The sequence below is a fragment of the Osmerus eperlanus genome, chromosome 7, assembly GCF_963692335.1.
Source record: "Osmerus eperlanus chromosome 7, fOsmEpe2.1, whole genome shotgun sequence".
NCBI classification, from domain to species: Eukaryota; Metazoa; Chordata; class Actinopteri; order Osmeriformes; family Osmeridae; genus Osmerus; species Osmerus eperlanus.
Genome location: NC_085024.1, coordinates 16,440,467 through 16,461,802, shown reverse-complemented (window position 1 = coordinate 16,461,802; position 21,336 = coordinate 16,440,467). Strand labels below are relative to the sequence as shown.

General features: G+C 44.0%; 1 protein-coding gene across 1 annotated transcript; it reads right to left on the bottom strand.

Annotated features, from left to right (window-relative positions):
• Positions 1–189: 189 nt before the first annotated feature.
• LOC134023262 (collagen alpha-6(VI) chain-like) lies at positions 190–16,918 on the bottom strand. Its single transcript, XM_062465230.1, has 41 exons — positions 16,821–16,918; positions 15,989–16,597; positions 15,135–15,737; positions 14,384–14,938; positions 13,237–13,857; positions 12,464–13,024; positions 11,744–12,301; positions 11,058–11,630; positions 10,303–10,884; positions 9,812–10,161; positions 9,545–9,623; positions 9,290–9,435; positions 8,848–8,940; positions 8,497–8,550; positions 8,246–8,317; positions 8,123–8,149; positions 7,957–8,001; positions 7,747–7,800; positions 7,449–7,511; positions 7,005–7,070; positions 6,839–6,892; positions 6,677–6,712; positions 6,462–6,524; positions 6,203–6,265; positions 6,034–6,096; positions 5,809–5,871; positions 5,652–5,702; positions 5,443–5,478; positions 5,278–5,340; positions 4,774–4,836; positions 4,537–4,569; positions 4,389–4,425; positions 4,268–4,279; positions 3,646–4,139; positions 3,436–3,532; positions 2,641–3,297; positions 2,396–2,486; positions 2,132–2,283; positions 1,702–1,872; positions 1,375–1,422; positions 190–1,226 (listed from the first exon to the last, which is right to left on the bottom strand). Exons 1-41 carry the CDS (start codon positions 16,894–16,896, stop codon positions 1,051–1,053), a joined length of 8,310 nt encoding a protein of 2,769 aa, XP_062321214.1. The 5' UTR covers positions 16,897–16,918; the 3' UTR covers positions 190–1,050.
• Between the last annotated feature and the right edge of the window lie 4,418 nt (positions 16,919–21,336).

The window sequence follows — 21,336 nt, the reverse complement described above, 5'->3', positions numbered from 1 at the left end:
GGACTTGGTCAGTAGAATTAACACTACGTAACAAATCATGTGGTAGAGTACGGAAACTAGAATGGGAACGTTTTTTTAAATGTAAAATCAGTATATCAGGGGTTAAGCATGAACAATGTTGAGTCAAACGATTCATGCCATGGACCAGCTTTAAATCTTAGCATCACCGAAGAAAAATGTTTGTTTATATACTGCAGCTTTTTATGAATCGTTTTAAAAACCTTTGAAGTATACAGTAGAAGTGTGTTAAGCAACATGACATCTGGTGGGCTTAATAATGTTAACATCCTAGTCAAGAGAAATTCAATTTTTTTGGTTTTTTTTACCACAGCACCATAACATAATAATAATAATAACATTTAAGAAAACATTTCTAGCAAAGAACACAATGACACGGAAGTTTGTGTTTACATTCAACACATACATTCCCTGCCTTTTATGGTTTACATATCTTACTGAAAGTCATCTTTCAGTCATCCTTCACATACTGCTATGTTGACACTGGGCAGGGCACGTCTATCCTGCTGGCTGTAAACATCTGCAGGCTGTGCTTATGTTTCTTGTGGACTCAGAGCAAAGATGTACCGACAAAAAAACACATTCTGCATACACATTTTTGTCATTGCCATTAAACAAGGCTTCTAGTGACAGGGTTTAAAGATGACTGTACAGATACACGGAGTCTGGGTTTATCAATAGCACATTGTTTATTGTACAACTGATGTATCATCTGAGTTCCAGGAAGATATTGTGTGAACATTTGCAGCTATGTTTGATATAAGGGGCTGCCTCTTGGGCTTGATTGCTTGAGGTCAAATATTTGGAGTAAATATTCCTATAGCAAGCAGCTGCTTAGCCAACACTCGGAGGGGTAAGATTTAACAGACAGGCACTTGTCAAAATGTATATCCTTAACAAAATGTATTAAAAATATAAGATTTTAGAAAGGGCCTATGAGTACATATTCAGTGAGAGATCTTGGACAAACCAGAGGAAGGTTTTTGTCTAGTGTGAAGTCTTCACCCAGGGCTGGTTCTGTGGAGCATCATCCTAGTGCTTCCTCCGGAGACACAGGCCCTCACACTCCTCCTGCGTATCGAAGCGGTTGCCGTTTCCTCCACAGCCGCTGAACCAGAAGCGAGAACACTCACTCTGCTGTGTGTCAAAGTACCATTTAACAGTAAAGTTCCCACAGGTGCCGACATCCTGGCTGAGGAAACACGAGTCTGTTGGCAGTCATGGACAGAAGAGAGAGAGAGAGAGAGAGAGCAGAGTGAGGGAGGTTTAGTGTTTTTGTTCAAACATTATGCAAATTATTATTATTATTTAACTGCCTTGTTAAATACATTTGAAATGAAAGAGTTCAGTTCTTACTCTTGTCCAGCACATCAGACTCCTCTTTCAGTAGCATGGATGTGGGATCTGGAACAGAACAAGTTTTACAATGACGATTACAAGTATTAAGACTGATACATATATAGTTTAGATAAATTATAAACGTAAAGTGTGTGTTTTGCATTTAGGATCAGATACATCTGTGTATAGATATGTCAAAGTGTTTTATTTATCAAGTGCACAGTGTAACATAAGGTAATTCTGATTGTGGCTAAGCTTGTGTTCTCAGCCCTGATAAGAACCACACATTCCCTCTTAACACCTACTATATGGTGTTGATATTTGACTGGAGGACACGTAACTTACTGTGGGAGTTGCAGGCCTGGAAACATTCGCTTTCCGTACTAAAGCGATTGTCATTGCCATGGCAGCCGCCATACCAGAACGGTGAGCATGCATGGATGGCTTTATTAAAGTACCAATACTGGACGTAGTCCCTGCAATGGGAGCCCCTGTCCACATCCAACAGACAGTGTACTGAAAGCAGAACAGGCAGGTTTACTACTAGAGTACCTAAAGCAGTCCTTCAGGCGGTCATGCAACAGGCAGTGCAAGGGCCTACTCATGCAATATCTGAAAAGTGGAGGAATAAAGACATGCCTTCAGCCATGCGGTACCTGATAACTCTGTTGTAACACAGAGGACTAGGACTACCATCCAGTTACTGCTATTCCAATTCAAGTTCACTTTGATGGACTAAAATGGTGGTCTGAACCACGAACTGTGGGAATCACACCATTGAGCTTTGGTCGTGAGGACAGTTCTTCTCCATCCCCCCTGGAATGGCTCTCCAAGATTTCCACCTGAGTTGTTTCTGGTTTAGACAGGTAGTCATACTGACTCTGGACCTCCACTTCCTCCTCCAGCTCCTCCTCCACCTCTGGTTCGCTGAGGAACAGCGAGTAAAAATTCCAACGTGCTGGTGTCAGTGGGGTTTGCTGTCCAACTAGTTAAACACTCTGTACGTCATGTGGATTTGAGTATATTGGGAGTTGCCTACCTGTATACAAATATAGTCTGCCCCTGCCCCTGTCCCTCAAGCTGTGCACACTTCTGTCTCAGAGACGAAGGAGGGTAGGTGTTCATGCCTCCTACAAATGAGAAGAAAAGGACATGTCCGAAGCTAAAACACATTGAAGTCCACAGACCACCAAACACTTCTCAATCAGACATCACACCTACGATCACTTGTATGTATGTTGTAAGTGGATATGAGTCGAGTAGGTAAGGGTCATGCTTTCGTACCGTTGAGCACGGCCAGGAAGGCTCTGAAGAAGCGCTGGGCGTATTCCTGGTCATCCTCCCTGAGCTGGCCCAGATGAAGCAGGTGCTGCTCCAGGGGGGTGCTGGCCAGCTGCTCCACCTCCGTGCGGTTGTAATAGCTGCCCACCGTGACCACAAACAGCGCCACTCCCTGACACTTGGCCTGCTCGGAAACGTAGTGCAGCTTGGCCCGATCCCGGTCAAGCGTCTTGTCCCCTACTATGGCCAGGACCACCCTCCTGGTCCGGGGACGGGGGGCCTTGAGCAGCACCTCCCTGAGGGTGAACTCCAGGGTCTGGCCAAGGGCCAGGGACCCTCCCTGCTGTCGAAGGCCTTGGAGAACGTGTTGCTTCATGGCTCTGTGGTCCTTGTACTTCTGGAAGCCAAACTCCAGCTTGGCGGCCTGAGCAGCGCCCTGCTGGACGAGGGCCACCCTGGCCTGCCGATTCCCCTGGCCGGGCTGGGGGCTCACTGCCAGCTGCTCCACCACCCTGCCCAGCAGCTGCTGCATGCCAGAGAACTGGTCCGCCTGGACCTCCCTGGAGCTGTCCACCAGCAGGGCCAAGTCCACATCCACCTGCTGGATCAGAGGGGCCTTCGTGATGTAGGAGCAGGTGCTTTGTACGGTCCTACAGGGGTCTGGGGAAAAAGAGGAACACACTGCATCACACTGTGGAAACGTCTTGGTAAGTCCTCAACAGTAGTTGAAACAGTGAGGGGCTGAGGTAAGATTAGCTGATGGAAGTCAGGTGAGAGGAATGGTAGAAGATGTTCTACCATAGCAGATGACACATTCCATGATATTCTTCAGCCCCTCCTCCAGGTTCTGGTCGTCCCGCAGCACCACCAGGGTGGAGCGCCGTGTTTCATCAGCCTGTTTGCCCAACACAACAACAAAAGCACTTAAAGATATTGTTCCATTTCACTGTGAGCTGCTACTGGGTCACATCAGCTTTATTAGCTCAATTCAGTGTCTCCATTTATTACCTTAAAAGCCTGGAGAACATTTGGTGAACTCTTAAGTGTGATGACCGCTGGGATGATGTTCAGGGCATTAAACTCCATTGTTGCAGTAACGATGGCAGAGGAGTCTTGGGAAGGTCCATTGGAGAAGAAGATGGCTACCTTCCTCATCCTCATCCCCTTCCGAGTGCGTTTGAAGACGTTGTGTGCCACGTAGCGCATGGCGGCGCCCAGGTTGCGTTTGTTGGCCGTCTGGACCAGCGGGATGCCCTGCACCGCCTCCAGCAGCTGGCTCTTGCGCCGGTAGTCCTGGAAACGGATCAGGTACTCTGTGTAGGCGCTGTAGGCTACCACGGCAACACGAGCACCAGTCGGACAGTTGCTCTCAGCGATGTTGATGTTGTTCAAGAGGGAGACGAGAGCGGAGCGCATTCTCTCGAAGGCGGGAAGTTCAACGTCGTCAGACATGTCCAGGGCAAACACCAGCTCTGTGGGGTAGGCTGGGCACCCCGAACAACCTGATAAGAAGAGAGGGAAAGAGGGAGGGAGAAAGAGTTAAGAAGGAAGAGAGTTTGGGAGTTTTTACGCTGTCATTTGTTATTAGATGTGTAGGGGTGTATGGGAGAGAAATACAAGTGACACATACCTTGGGAGCACGCTGTTCAGATAAGAGATCAAATAAAAATGTATTTAGAGACAGACAAGGCCCTTCTGTCAATGACAAACATATTTACTTCTTCCTCTAATACATCACTAGTTCTACTTACCACAGTTGTCACGGATGTAGGTAATCAGCTGGCATTCCTGGAAAAACAAAACTCAACTGAATCTCTCAAAAGTAAATGTTCAAAGAGTATTCTGACATTTACTTATGATATATTACTATTTCTATTGAACACACAGGAATATACTTACATCGGGTCTCTCACCAGGAGACCCTCTAGGACCCTGTGAAGAGAACAGCGATAACACAAGGTCATAATAAGGAAAATATAAAATGTACAAAAACATAACATATAAGTATACATTTATCAATATCTAAATATAAACGGAACAACAAACAACATGAATGTGGATTTCTGCTTAGATCCCTGTTTTCATGGATTCTTAATGACTTCTCTTCATGAAGCAGATGACCGGCGGCATACTAACCCTGTGTCCCGCTAGTCCTGGGTCTCCGGGCTGTCCTGTTTCTCCTGTTCCGCCAGCGTTCCCCTGGAGACCAGACAGTCAGATATTATCTACACATCATTCATGTATGGCAGGCTCTGTGGGACAAACTGTGCTGCTTATTTGAGTGTGAATATTAAACACTGATGTATGTGTATGCATGTGTATATGTACAATTAACAACATAACTATACAACTACACGTCTGTCTAACTGTGTCTTTAAGACATTTACAATGTATTAGTAATTACATTGTATTAATTTAGTATTCTATATGCTTTTTACAAATAGGACATGTGTAAAGTGCAGAAAAGGATCAATGATTAAAAATGCACAGTTCTAACAGTATTTAGGTGGATTTGAGGCAGACTCAAGGAACTGTCTATATTTACTAGCCACTGCATTTACAAGACACTTTTGGTGCCTTTTAGCCAACTAAATAAGTAGTTTGTGTGTCTGTGTGTTTGTGTGTGTGTGTGACACCCACCCCCCTGCCATGGTTGCCTTTGGGGCCTGGTCCTCCTGGTGGTCCAGTAAAACCACCTTCACCCTGAAACCACAAAGAACAAACAGAAGACAAGGTATTCCAGCTCCATTTCTTCACACCTGCTTTTGCTTCAGAACCGGCGTGAGAAACCAAGGAGTTACTGACCTGCAGCCCGGGGTAGCCAGGGAAACCAGGTTCACCCTAGGAAGTAAACACAGTCCACTCTTTGTGATCATCCTCAATCAGGGTCTGACTTTATCATAGTAAACACAGTCCACTCTGTGATCATCCTCAATCATGGTCTGTCTTTATCATAGTCTGTCTTAATGAATGTGATCCAGACCCATATATCCAGGTGAAAGACAGTATCTTACCTTCAGACCCTTGTGTCCTGATGGACCGAAACCATCTTTTCCATCCAGACCCTGGTGTAAAGCAGAAAGGTCACATGACCCACACATGTAAACACACCTAGACAAACACAAACATAACACACCCACCCCCTACACACGCACAGACACACACACTGACCGGCATCCCTCTGGGACCCAGAGGTCCTGTGTCGCCCTTCACTCCAAGGTCTCCTGGCTCACCCTGCATGGATGTAAAACAAACCTTTAATGTTAAGGTATTACATTGTGTGTGGCTTTCATACAAACTACATTATAGTTACGATATAGACTACGGACAGAAGGAAGACTACAGAGAGAAGGACTACAGAGAGAAGAAGAACTGCTGACAGAAGAAGTCCCCAACCTTTCTTCCATTTCCACCCGGATGTCCAACTGATCCTTTCCTGCCCCCTATGCCAGGTGTACCCTGGAACACAGGATAGGTTAGGGTAAGAGTTAACACCAACCCACTCGGACAGTGTCTGCCTCATTGAGTGGTACTTAGGAGATGGTAGGTTGTGAACAGAACCCACCTGTGATCCAGGAAGTCCTGTGGTACCTTCGGGTCCGTTCTCGCCTGGTTCTCCTCTGACACCCTGAGCAGATAGGAGATATTGAAGAATGTTTTAACTGCTAATATCATGACAGTTTCCTGACAATCCTCCTAATTTACCTATATTAATCTGTAATGCACCGTGCACACACACATTCCAACAAGATTAAAGTGGGGTCGCATGCATGAGAAATCAAACCTATCTCTTTGTCAAGCCACATCCTTGCTGAGGTACCTACCTCTGATCCAGAAGGACCCTGGTTTCCATGGAGTCCATCAGCACCTGGAGATCCATTTAGTCCCTGGAAGACAACAAACATGCAAACACACAACCAGAATGTGCGTGTGATGCAAATGGAACTGATTATGCACGCGCACCTGTCCACAACGTTGCGATCTCAGCCTCACACACACATGGATTTTGATAGCACCGTATATATTTATGCGAGTGTACCTTGACTCCAGGTGGACCTCTCCTACCCTGTGGGCCCTGTAAGAAGAATCAACACACAGTGCTGTTAACAATGCAGGCTGTTCTACCCACTAATGTATGTTGCTGTCTGGGACCTGAGCCTGTAGCTGGGTATGTAGCACAAGTTCAATCCAAAGATCTCACAGGGTTTCCATCGATTCCATCCCCTCCCGGAACCCCATCCTCTCCTGCATCTCCCTGCATGGCAGAACAAAACAAAACATGTTTTATGTGTGTGTGTATCTGTACTGACTGGCAAGTACACATTTACACATGCATCCCAAAGTCATCATCATTGTGCATTCTTTACCGGCAAGCCTGAGTGTCCGGACTGGCCTGGCGGTCCACGCTCTGTGTTGCTGCTTCCAGGCTCCCCCTAAAACCACACAAAAATAGAAGATAAAACAATGAAGCCCTCTCTTCCTGTGACTCTTCTGCTTCTAAAGAAATGAACAGTTGCAAGCATGAATTCATAGTATCCCTTCTTCAACTCTGCAACTAGAGAGGAGGAACACATAGCTGCATATTTTCTACTGAAATAAACATTCAGCTTGTGATAAGGGATGACATTTGCAGAAGGAATGCGTTCCCCGAAATGCACCACAAGCTGTCAGTAACCACATACTTATCAGTGGGAGGACTGAGACTGAGACATAAGGACTGAAACTAAAAACTGCATATCGACAGTTTGTCAACATCATTCGTTTTTCATATGAGTTGTGCGTTGGTCTTTTGTAGGTTCTTTTCTACTTACAGGATCTCCTCTAAGCCCATGCTGGCCCTTGATCCCTGGCTCTCCCCTAATGCCCCTGGAACCCTGCAGAGGAGAAGCAGACAGGAAGCACCAGTTGGACATTGACACAAGTTGAGATAAAGGGAAGCATAACATGTACATAAGGTACAATTTCATTATTCAACTAGGAATGTTTTCAAAAGGGGTACATTCAAGATTAAATAAGAGAGTTGCACATGCATGAAATGAAGAGTAAAAGTGTGGTAAAAAAGTGTGTAAAATGGTAGAACGGTTTGATAGAAAAGTAAATGACAATTACCGGGTTGCCAAAGTCTCCTCTCTCCCCAGGGCCTCCAGCCAATCCTGTCACACCCTGCAAACACGCACCAGAACAGTCTCAGGAAACTAAAAACGTGTCAATCAAGCATTGATATGTGATCATTTGATCCCTCTCAATCAAACAAAAAGTGCTCAGTAGCCTGAAATCTATGTGTCCTCATGAACTACATGCTGAACAGAGGAAGGCTACCTGTTCTCCATTAATGCCATCCAGCCCATGCTCTCCGTCATCCCCCTGTCAGATTCACAAGAACAATCCAAAAGCAACACAGAAATATATGAACTACAGAACACAGACATGTTTCTTGAATGAATTTTGTTTTTGATGTTGCTTGTCAGAAGACCAGCTCACTCACCTTGTTGCCTCTGTGACCTCGGTAGCCCTGTCAATGAGACAGCCATGTATGAGATACCTGCTTACAACTGGTCTCTACTGACTTTGTGTGTGACTAGTGCAGAACAAGACGTGTCTAACTTACCTTTTGGCCTCGAGTGCCAGGACAACCCTGCAGACCTTGAGGTCCAGTTGGACCTGGTGGTCCTCTCTCACCCTGGGGAAAAACACACCAGATAATCCTAGGTCAAAGGTCACCAGCCTGTGGTGGTGAGGTTTGGTGTTGTCGGTCAGTAAGACATTCTTGTTTTTTTGTACGCTTTTTCAATACTAAAACCAACTCAAGCAATGGTCCAATCAAGTAGTGTCCTTAGTTTTCTTTAAATAAACACTTACAATCCCTCCCTCCTCCCCAGGGAAGCCTGGGTGGCCCTTCAGCCCTGGAAGACCCTGATGAGGAGAGATGAAGACCAGAATAACATGAGCTCATCAGGTTGTGACAAACATAACAGGCATCATCAACTGCAGTCATTTTTGATCAGAACCAGAACTTTCCTGTGACCTCCAGGGCATTCTTAATGACTAACCGGTTCAGTCTTCAGTTTGACATCCTTGAGTTGTATACATTAGGTGAAGTAAAGTTGTGCCACATTTCCTTACACCTAATGTATATTTGACTACATTTTCAATCAATCTCATAATTTTACTTAACTTCTGTCATTATATATATTTACTCTTTCTACTCACCTTGTCCCCAGGTGAACCCGGTAAACCACGGATCCCCTCGTGACCGGAGCACTTACACGCCACGTTGCAGCACTCTCTCTCAGCTACTGTGTCCTGGGCAGATATAGACATATGGATCATGTGTCAATGCTGTTCTATTCTATTTGTCTGCATATCTAATCTCCTACGTCCTAGAAGCCTACATCTTTGGTTGACCATTTTCTTGCCAGACAAGTCAAGACAAGAACCAGGCTCAGCAAAAACATCAAGGCTTATTTTGCTTGACACCCTGACATTCAACATTCCTAAATTTTCATTTGTGAACAAAGCATTCTCTCAGCGTAACTCCTAGAGAAGGCAATCAGATCGATCACAACTAAACTAAGTATGCTCCAGGACTAGGAGTAATCCCTCAGGTAGAGACGTCTAGGAATATCCTAGAAAACAGGCATGAGTTACTTACTATTTGTTGGTGCATGGTACTGCCCACACTCTGCATGCCAATATTGAGGGGCTGCTTGTAGCCAAACCCTCTCCCAAACTCCACCATCTGGAGGTGCTGGGCATTCTGGACCCCCTCTAAGGCCACAGTCAGTAGAGCCTGGACACCTGCCCCAGAGGAGGGGTGGAAGACAAGTCTCTTTACTGAGCCAAAGGTTCGGCATGAAGTATATACTAGATAGTACAGTAACTGAGTAATAATATGATGCTTCCTTACCAGAACGACGCAACTGTTCTGACTCTCTCTCCATGTCCTCAACGTTTTCATCAAGTCCATCAGAAAAGACTACAAGCACCTGATGGGCAGGTTAGGTCGGAGAATATGATCAGTTATCAGGCTAGGTTTGGCAGAACTGGATGGGACTATAAGTATTAACAATGAAGAACAATCTCAAGCATGCACTAAGAGGTGAAAAGGGTGACAAATATGCAAGTCTGGGAGTATGCAAAAACGGTACAACAGCTTTGCAGTTTAGTGTCCCACCTTCACGCCAGCCCTTGACTGTTTCTGGAACTTCTCCTTGAAAGAGGCCAGCAGAGCACGATTAAAGCGAATGGTCTGGGGTATCTGCAGGGCCTTGATCTTCTTTATCACATCCTCATTGTACGGCTCAAAGGAGAAGTCATGCAGAAGTTGTCCATCATCAGCCACCACCCGGTATCCAATGTTGACCGTGACCCTGTCCTTCCTGACGCAGCACAGGCCCTTCAGGTTGGACATGTAGAGGACTATCTCCTGGAGATAGCTCTGCAGCTTGGACTGGCCTTCCATGAGCAGCATCGACCCGCTCCTGCGAGAAATATCGAAGCCAACGGCGACATCTATAATGCAACCTGGAGGAAGAAGACATGCAATCCATTTGAGCTGCCTTTCTCTCAAAATTGATTAGTAATGGTTCGAGAAAATGCACAGATAATAGTAGAGAAAGAGAGAGAAATAAAAGGATATATTTCCTTATTGGAATTTGGCCTTACCTGTATTTGGTGGTGGAATTATTCCTTCACATATAGTGTTCACCACCCTGGTCTTGATCTCGGCCAGAGAGGTAAAGTCGTCCACAATGAAAACCCTGTCTGATGATCCTGCAATATTCTTCAGCAGTAGAGGATTCAACTTACTCCCTATACCAATGGCAAACAACTCTATCTTCAAATCCCTAAGGAATTTTGCTTCTGCAACCACATCATCATCAGAGTCTCCGTCCGTGATCACCACCAGGTTCTGGGGGACCCCTGACTGGATGCGACTCCCTGCTGCTGCTTCAAAGAAACTTCTGGTGAAATTAAGGGCCTTTCCGGTTAGAGTTCCTTGACGAAGTTGTTTAATATCTTTGATGCCGTCTCTTATGCCTTCTATAGTGTAGAACTCATTGAGGTAGAACTCCTTTTGAGCCTCAGTGCTGAACTGGGCAACTCCTGCTCTAACAGACTTTTCGCTGATATTGAAGACCTCTATGATATCTCTTGTGAAGTTTTTCACATGTTGGAATTGTAGTCTTTCGATGCTTTCTGAGCCATCTATTAAAACGACCAAGTCAGCCTGCTTTGTCTGACACACTGGGAGAATAGAGAAAGAGATGTTAAATATCGACAATTGTAGAAAAACACATAATCTTAGAGAAGGATCTATTCGTTTGCAAGCAATACTAAAAGTTCAACATTACTCCCCAAAAATATATCTCATTCAAGAAAACAAACGCAAAAACATATATTGTAAGCTTGTACATTACCTGGTTTCGTAGTGTTGCAGAGGACCTGAGAGATATTGGAGTACAGTGATTCGAGAGCCTTGAAGTCGTTCACATAAAAGATCTTGGATTGGTCTTTGCCAGTCATGGTCTCCAGTTCCGTCATGCTGGCTCCCTCCACTCCGATGCCAAACACCTTGACCCCGTTGTCCCTCAGAGCCTTTGATGGCGCTTCTAGATTATCATGGTAGTGAGCTTCGCCGTCTGTGATCACCATCAAAATCTGCGTCACGTCTTTCCTGCCGCCGTGCGCAGCACCAAAGTACTGCAGGGAATAATCCAGAGCCTTGGCTGTGTAGGTATCTCCCTCCGGTGTCGACAGTTTCCAAATATGCGAGTGGATCTCTCTTTTTGAGTAGTACGTACTGAGGCTGAATGCATTCTCAGGATTGGTGGAGTACATGATGACACCAAATCGTGTCTGCTTCTCCCCGACAGTGGTTTGGTTGATCATGGACACCATGAAGGTCTGCATACTGCGGAACTTGCTTGGGGTGATGGTGGAGGAGCGGTCCACTAAGAAGATAATATCTGCAACTTCTGTTTTTGTACACTCTGGATTGTAGGAGAGGAAAGGAGACCCTTAATATCCCAAATTACAGTTTTTTTTTGTTTTTGATGCATTCCTCTCCTAATCATTATGTAGTGAACAACCTCACATAACTCACCTTTTTCTGGATCACAGATGGACAACGCCAGTTGCCTCTCCAAGGCTCTGAGCCCATCGAAGTCTGCCACAGAGAAGAACCTATTTTGTGTTCCACTGATTTCCAAAAGCTGCGTAGTGTTGGCATTGTCAACTCCAATGGCAAAGATCAACACCCCCTTCTCCCTGAGAGCTTTAGCAGGCACCGACACCTCATCCTGGGCTTCACTATCCGTCACAAGCAATAAAAACCTTTTTTTGTTCGGGCGACCCCCATTTGAGGGGTCAAAGTACTGTGAGATTTCAGAAATCGATTTTCCTGTGAGCGTGCCTCCCCCCATCTGCTGCATGGAGTCTATGGCCTTCTCTATACTAGGTTTGTCATACAGTTTGTTCAGAGGGAACTCCAACTTTGAATTGCTGCTGAACTGCGTCACGCCAACGTGCACTTTGTCTGGACCGACGATAGACCTCCTCACCAAGGACTTCATAAATTCTTTCATTTTCAGGAAGTTCTCTGGGTTGATGCTGGTTGAGCTGTCTATCATGAAGAGCAGATCAGCTGCTGCGTCCTTGCACACTATGGAGAGAGAACAGAAGTGGGAATAATGTTTAATACAGCTCATCTTGCAATCAACCATGTGGCTAATTTTGCAATTGATCCCTAGCTCAATACAACTTTATATACTTCCTTGATGATGATACAAACAGTAAAAGCTTTTCTACAGACAGGGTCACGTACTGTCCTCGGCGCAGATATCTGTGATGATCTCGTCCTTGATTGATTTCAGAGCATCAAAGTTGTTGACAAAGAACTTCCTCTCAGGTGAACCTGCAATCTCCAGCAGCTCAGTCGGGTTGGCTTCTTTCACCCCAATGGCGTAGATTTGAATCTTCTCGTTCCTCAGAAGCTGTGCTGGTTCCTTCACCTTGTCTGCAGACTTCCCATCTGTGATAATAATGAGGTACTCTGGGACTTTGGCTCCCCGTGTGACTTCTGCTTCTTTGAAGAACTTGCTCATAAAACTCAAAGCCAGACCGGTATTAGTTCCACCTCCCCTTTGGATAATACGCTCAGCTGCAGCCTCTAATGTTTTGCCGTCTTTGTAGGTTGTCAAATCAAATTCCAGTTCAGGGTTGTCTGAATACTTGACCACACCTACTCGGACATGCTGCGGGCCGATGCGCAATGTGTGTACAAACTCAATGATGAATTTTTTCATGTCCTGGAAGTCTTGTGGGGTGATGTTTCTGGAATGGTCAATCAGGAAGAAGATGTCAGCCTCCTCTGTCTGCTTACAGCCTGAACAAGGAACAAAAGTGCGTCACTTTTCTGGATTTTATTTGTTGTTGATCTGAAGCAAAATAATAGTAAAAATAATAATACAGTAATAATAAACCGCAATTTCAATTAACAGTTTTGAGGTAATAAAAGCCAATGCAAATCCCTAGCCGTGATTTCACCTGATATGTTCTCTGTAATGTTATCTCACAAATAAGTTAAACTTTGCTAACCTGCTTTGATGCTGTATTTCCTGGCACTGACAGAGAATTCTGAGCGGAGAATGTTGTAGCAAAGGCTCTTCCTCAGGGTCCTCTCCAGGCTCCCCAGCTTGGCAAAGCTGTCCACGTTGAACATGTGAGATTTAGGAGGATGTGAAGCTATCGCCAACAGCTCTTCGATGCTGGCATTTTTTACTCCCACGGCATAGACGGTGACGCCAGCTCTGCGAAGGGCGGTAGCTGCAGGGCTCACTTTGTCCTGAGACTCACCAGCAGTTATGACCACAGCCACCTGCTGGATACCAAGGCCAAACCTGCTTCCCTTATCCTTAACAAAAACATTCTCTTTGGCAAACTTCAGAGCAGCACCCGTGAGGGTACCACCCCTACGCTGGGGGAGGATCTTGATAAACTCCAGAATTTCATCCTTATTGTCAAAAGAGTTGAGGTAGACGTGGGCTGTAGCCTTGTCACTGTAGAGGACAATGCCCACCCTCACTTGATTCAAACCCACGTCCAAGCCTTTCACAATCTTGTGCAGGAAGCTGCGAATCAGATTGAAGTCTTCCGGTGAAATGCTATCAGACTCATCAACAATAAAAACGATGTCCGCAAATTTGGCTGCCGCACAATCTGTAACAAACAAACATCAGTAAGGGTCTCAGTCTTGAATAAGCTTTCATCTCTTTCTACATATTTTTTCAATACCGAGCACCATTAGTTAATTTAATAGTAAACACATTTTTAAAAGTAATTTATCAAAACTATTTTAAAACCTGTAATGCTCAACTTGCTGTTAAAGTATAACTAAACTCACACATTTCCACTTAGTCTCACCCCTTCATATTCTTAAAAATGCTGAAAAGTGGAGTGGAGTTTTTTTCATTAAAATGCTTGTTGGGATTTTCTCAGATGCTTGAAATAATACAAGACAATTATCATACACAACCCCTTAAAAAGGAACTTGCACGTCACAAATGTCTTGAATGTTTTTTTATCACTAGTGGGAAAATACCCTGGATTTACCACCAAATAATAAAAACATCACCTTTGCAAAGATTTGTCAGAATCAAGATCAGGATTGGGGAGAACCAATGCGTGACCATAAGGTCAGACAAAAAAATAGGTTTTGTAGTTAAGTTATGCTTTAGACCCTCACCTGCACTCATTACGATCTCCTCCTCCGTCTCCAAGAGATTCCTCAGAGTAGGTACAATGTTGGTGTCCTGGGACATATACACATGTTGTGCTAAGGACTTCAACTCTGTGACTGATTTTGGATCAGTAGCAACAGCCACCACAGACACCCCTTCAGCTCTGACCAGACGTGACGCTCCAATCACTGGGTCATTCGAAAGCCCCCCTGTCAACACAACAAGAAACTGACGATAGCCTTGGTTGGCGCGGCCCCCGGCTGCTTTGTTAAAGAACTGTGTTCTGGCAAAATCCAACGCGCTTCCCAGATTACGAGGCCCGTTCGGGCGAACCCGGAATCGACGCAGTGCATTTACTGTCTGCTCCTTGGTTTGATGGGCGTTCAGAAGGAACTCTACTTTGGTTGTTTGACCAAACTGTGCCAGACCAATGCGATGCTGTTCTGCGCTCACTTCCATGTTCCCCAGTTTCATCAGTAGATTTCTGACCTGCTGAAAGTCTTTCTGTGCCATGTTGCTATCCACAAGAAAGAAAATGTCCGCAAACTTTGGGACCAGAGCTGATTAAAAGAAAGGAATAGAAGAAGATAAGTCATTATAGGGTGTCATCATCATAAGATCATACATTCGTAAAAATGAGTTTCTGTTTTCAACTAGCTTGTGAAAGCTTTTTACAGTATTATGAGCAATAGAAATATTGCTCACATGACTGTATTTATGTAGACATAACGCACAAACAGAGGTGCTTTCCCTCACCCTGCCTCTGGGTTTCCATGGAGATGCACACAGACTTCAGCATGTCTTCTGACCTCTTCTGAAGCTGCTGGTAGCTTCCAATGCTGTGAAGGAACCACCCATACGGCTTGTTAGCAATGGCCTTCAGCCTATCTGTGTTGGCTGCCCCTACCCCAATGGTGAACACGATGACTCCCTCTCTCCTGAGAACCCGAGCGGGTTCCGCCACATCATCAGATGAATTCCCGTCAGTTATCACCACAGCAATCTGTGGCACACCCTGCTGGGAGCGGCTCCCGGCGGTCTTGGTGAAGTAATTGGTCTGGAGGAAGGTGAGAGCTTTGCCGATGGCTTTGCCTGAAGAGGTGCCTCTCGGCCGGTAGGCGAGATTGTCTACTTTCTCCAGCAGGGATCTCTTATCTACGAGATCTCCCAGCAGGAACTCCTGATGGGGCTCTTCTGCAGTGTACAGCACCAGTCCTACACGGACCTGTTGTTCGCCGATCTCCAGACCTTCTACAAAGGTGCGAAGAAACCCACGGAGCTCCTGGAAGTTGGGGTCACCGATGCTGAAGGAACCGTCCACGAGGAAGACAATGTCGGCTTCGGTGGCTTTGCGACACTCTGGAAACACAGAAGAAGACAGGTTTTTAGCATCATACAGTACCAGTCAATAATTTGGACACATTTTCATGTGTCCAAACTTTTGACTGGTACTGTATATGTGGCTGTTTGTAAGTTTGTAAGAGGATAAGCTGATCTACAAGAGCAATGTATATTATAGTACAAGAAAGTCCCTCGCATTAGGGGGTCAGTGAAGCCACAGTGCTGGGGTAGCGATTTGTAGTGATCATAGTGGTGTAGTAATCCATTACCCTGGGCCACCTGGGTCAGCTGTCGTTTGGCCTCTTCAACAGTGGTACACAGCACCTGGACGATACTCTGGGAGATTCCCTGCAGCGCGGCGAAGTCGGACACACTATACACATGCTGTTCATGGGGCTCAGTGGCAATCTCCCTCAGCTGCTTCTCGTCTGCGTCTTTGATTCCGATAGCATACAACGTGATCCCCTGCCTCTTCAGAGCGAGGGCTTGTGGCTCCACATTGTCCTGCGATTGGCCGTCAGTGATCACCACGGCTATCTGAGGCACATTATTGGCGATCCTACTCCCAGCTTGGTCTACAAAGTGGTTCTGAAGCATGAAGTCCAAACCCAGCCCGGTTTTGGTTCCACCGCCCCTGTATGGCAGTTTGCTGATGTACTGGAGAACATCCTGTTGGGTCTGGTAGGAGTTGAGGAGGAACTCTGTGTGCGGCGTTGTGCTGTACTGGACCAGGCCAATGCGAACATGATCAGGCCCCACCTCAAAGCTGTTGACCAGCGTGTAGAGGAACTGGCGGATCTGCTCAAAGTTTTCTTTTCCTATGCTCCATGAGCCATCAACCAGGAAGACAATGTCAGCCACCGCCTCCTGTGTGCAGACTGGGAGGACAACAAAGAGCATCAGCCAAGAAAGATCCCATTTTCCTGTCGAAACCTATTTCATTTTTGGATTTTTAATTCCCTAATCGCACAGTTTGATAGAAATACAATGGTTCGGAATCCTCTGATTCAAAACAAGTATCATGAGCTGCTGAACGGCTATTTAATTATAGGATTGAGTCTACATCAGAGTACCACAGACTAAACACAAATCCATTCTCACCTCTTTTTTGCGCACCACTGACCAGAATACATCCAGCTGTGATTACGAAGGCCAGCAGACCCCTTGTCCACTCCATGATGGACCCTTTACTAGTCACTTTACCTGGAGAAAACCAGAGAACAATTGTTACATACATCAAAGTCATGGTTGACAATGTCATTTAACATATCAAATCGTAACATGGCAAAGGGCACTGAGAAACTAATTGCAAATAAAAATAACTAGCCTAAGGGAGGATAAGCACTCTAGAAGCCACAATGTCTTTTGCGTAACACAGCCCAACCACATTTTTTATGTGGTGGATTCACAATGTGTGACTTATACAGAAAAAATCTGACATCCAATGCCTTGAATTGATATCTCTGTCTCTTTGCGAGACATAATTTAGCAACGATGTGCATGATGTGGTAAAGTGGCATTTCCCATCTGGTTTATATCTTTAGATTCTCAGCAAATCTGTAACTGCAACAAACATCACCAATCATCTGGCTTCTCTTGTGTCAATAAGAAGTTGCTGGGTTTTTTTTAACACCATCCTTGGCCATCCTAAATTAGGTTTAAGGGATTTATAAGGATCTTATCTTTATCTTAATTCCAATGAAAATCGTGTCTGCTCAGGCCTCAGATAAATATAATGATTTCAGGAAACCAAATATAGACTTAAGTGTTAGAATTCTGAATAAAACGATGCCTTTGGGGAGATGTTGAGTTCATTCCCCTTCAGAGGCAGTCTCTGCATCAGACATCTATACTGAGTTTTGTTTGTTATAAACCTCTTAAGACTCCTGTTAAATGTGCCTAAAAACGCCTAAACAGCATACCCAAAGTAAATTGGAAGCTGTTCTTGAACTATATGGAGTACATGCATGTAAATGATCTCTTTTGAAAGCTGACACTCTGAAGTTATGTCCCCTGTTGTCAGGACCCCTGTCAGTCCTACTAGTGTTGAGTAATAGAAGCTTGAACACAAGGAAAGTGAAAATTTCTATTTCCGCCTAGATTTTGTTTTGAAAACAGAGGCCTGAAGAGGCCTAAAGGTGGTAGGTATTAGCTGGAAGACTAAATTGGACCACAGGTTGAAGCCTTACCCAATTCAAATCAAAAGTCAAACATAATACCACAATATATTCATATTTGACACATGTTTTTATAAGAATACATCCAGGCATTTTCTAAAAGGGCCTTTTGGAGACTCCAAAATGACCCTTTGTAACCAAGGTCAAATACTCAGGATAAAAAGGTATTATTTTTCATAATTGTTATCTCTAATGAAAGGTGGTACTTAGAACTATCATATTTAATAGCTAAATCCCCTAATTAGTATTACTGAAACACAAAAACTGAAGCATGAACACATTGGAGTGCTTTATCTGATTCCAAGGATTGGCGCACAAAGAACACGGATTCTGTCAACCATATTGCGCAATCGACTGTTATTTTGAAGGCTCCACAGACACATACAAATGAGGTATTGGCATTTTCAGCTAGCTGTCAGCTACAAGGCTAACGAGCTAATTTCAGAGCCAGTCGAAGCCAGTTCGAGAAATTTGTTTAGAACGAGTGTGACCTAATTGGCTTTAGAGGGCTGTCAACGGGGCATGGAAGCTCCTATTGGGTGAAACAAGGCGTCAATCAAAAGGGGAGGGTTCAACGGACATTTTGATGCCTTCATATCGTAAATACTCCGTTGCTAACCGGAGAAAAGAACACTTTTATGTGAACAACTTGTTTCTTCTGTCGGCTAACTTGCATAATGAAACAAAGGATAATGGCTATTCATGAACGTAAAACATTGTATTTGGACGAATTACTTTACATGGTTAGATACTTTGAACCCTTGGGACTGTAAGCAGATCAAGTTTTGATGGCATGATTCGCACACCTGGACCTATTTGAACCACTTAGGGTGAGTAAAACTGTTTTCTTTGGCATTGTTGAAGGAATGTTCACCGGAAAAAGACGTTGACTTTGCTTGCTATTGCGACTTGATCTTGAATTGGTTTATTTCAATGGAAGCGCAATAATCGTAGCTTTCCAATGATGTATAACATGTGTAGCGTCTAAAAAATATATCTGTTAGAATTTAGGGCGTCGTAACTGAGGGAGGGGGGGGGGGGGGGGGGGGGAGGCAGCAGCATTTTTGTAACGCGGGCGAAACAGGAGCGTAAACAGGATTCTGAGGAAATTCTGAGGTCATCCAGAGTGTTTAGAGGCCTTGTCAGTAGTTAATCACAAAGTGGGAAGGTTGTACTGAGGCCAACACTTGAAGAAGCAAACTTGTTTCATTAAGGATGTTCAGTAACTGTTGTAAATATTTACTATGTTTAGTTCTTATTAAGTGTTACCAGATGTTCTTGTGTGATGTTCTTATTGTGGTTTCAGTATTAAACCTAATTTGATTTCTTTGGCCCATTTTTCAAGCAATATCACAGAGGGCTTCACAGACGCCCATAGAACTGCACCAGGGGTACACCAAAGTAAAAAGGCTGGAGATTTCAGCTGCATGGTCGTCCTGAAGTCCTAACCCAACCCTGGTTGGCTACTTCTAAGGCAAGCACACCTTATATGGCAACAACAAGGATTGTTGTTATTCTCTTGCATTCAACCTAAACAGACAGTATTAATGCAACAGTGCAATAAACAAGGTCTACCCAATACCTTTCACACAGCTGAAGTGTTGTTGGGTTTGAATATGTCACTGTCACAACAGATGTAAGACTTCACATTTATTGTGTTGTTTATAGATCTTTGTAAATTAGTTTGTTCAAAACTAATTTACACAAAACAGGGTTGCATATCTGATTAAAAAATAAGCGTTACATTTAGTCATTTAGCAGACGCTCTTATCCAGAGCCTTAAGAATAATGCTGCAGAAAGTGCAAATTCATGAAATCCAAGTTACATGGTTATATCGTTTTCTAGCTAGCTATTGCTAGATTTCCTTTGCATGGTCATCACATATTATTTGGGTTTAAATGGGTCACCAAATACGATGGACATTGTAGTTTTACTCATTGGTATTTCCAGTCAAATTATTTATAGTTTAAAGTTCTTTGCATAAAGTGCAGGTGGTGAAACTGTATATATTCTTGTCAAACAATAAAACTATCTGTGTATTTTCAACTGTAAACAACTCAAATTCTTCAGAAACGTCGTTAAGATGAAACCAAGATGGATAACACCCAACCCCAACCATATAAACAGGAAACCATAAACACTGACTGGATTAATGGACCTAAATTTCTGCTTGGTTTTTAGACAAGAACCTTGAGGTGAATCTTGTGTGTTAAGGGGCTGTGTGTGTATGTGTGTGTACGTTTGTGCCTGTGTGCATGCATACTTACAAGTGTATCCCTGTAGGCATGCACTTTACGTCCACATGAATGTGTGTGTGGTCCTGCATGTGTAAAGGGACATGACCCATCCACTTACAGCTGCAAAGTTTACATGGCTGTACATCGTGCACTGAGTTTCAATTCTAACTAACATCAAACCTACGCTGAAAAGTCTTCCTGACCTGACAATTACAGCTGATAGTCAACCAGACCTGCATCTGTTATTTTCTTCTAAACTGCATTCTGTAGAGAACATCTCGTTAAGCCACAACCTTAGACAGATTTATGGGAAAAAGGGCCCCTAAAAGCCATGTTCATGAGGCCTATAACTTTCACCCGTGCCAAAGTGTCCTCTAAACAGAGTTTTTCACTATAGGAAGGAGGGGGGCCACCAGACTCTCAAATAACTTCTAGTGATGTCATCTAGATTGTGTCACTAGGTCTATATGAGCTCAGAATAATACCTCCCTGTAAATTATGTGTACCTCTCAATACTCATCCATGTATATGATTATGAAGCTAAGGTTGTATCGGTAAAGCTAGAATAAGTACAAAAGTAAGTTTAACACACACATAAACACAGAGGAGAGATAGACCAATATAGAGAGAGATGCTCAGGTTGTTCATTTTCTGGTCCTACATGTACTAGGATAAGCACAAGATTATGTTTTACACAAACACGGAGAGAGAGAATCTTGGCTGTATATACATAAAGAGTGATGCTTAGGATGTTCATTAACGGATTCCAAAGATACTGTGAGGTTCTGAATCTTATCTACTTTACGCACCCTTGTCAGCACTGAACGATATTAGGGTTTGGACAATATAGATCTATACAACTACACAACAATAAAAAGTATTAATTAGACGTCTATAGAAACTGCCAGGGTCAAATAATAAACTAAGTTGCTTTGGATAATAGCCTACTGATCTGCTGTACTACAAAAATGCATAACGGACATGCGTAACTGATCATTAATAAATGAATTAACTCATAGTCTAAGTATCTCAGAAACATGTACATAATGCATTTTAGAGCATTGAAAATGTATATAACAAAAGGTTTAGCTCAATTTCCAATCTATACGCTAAATCAACAGTCACACACAGTGTTTTAGACATTGCCTAGACGTTTGTTAGACTTCGGACAAATCTTTGCAGAAATTGGTAATGCATGAAAC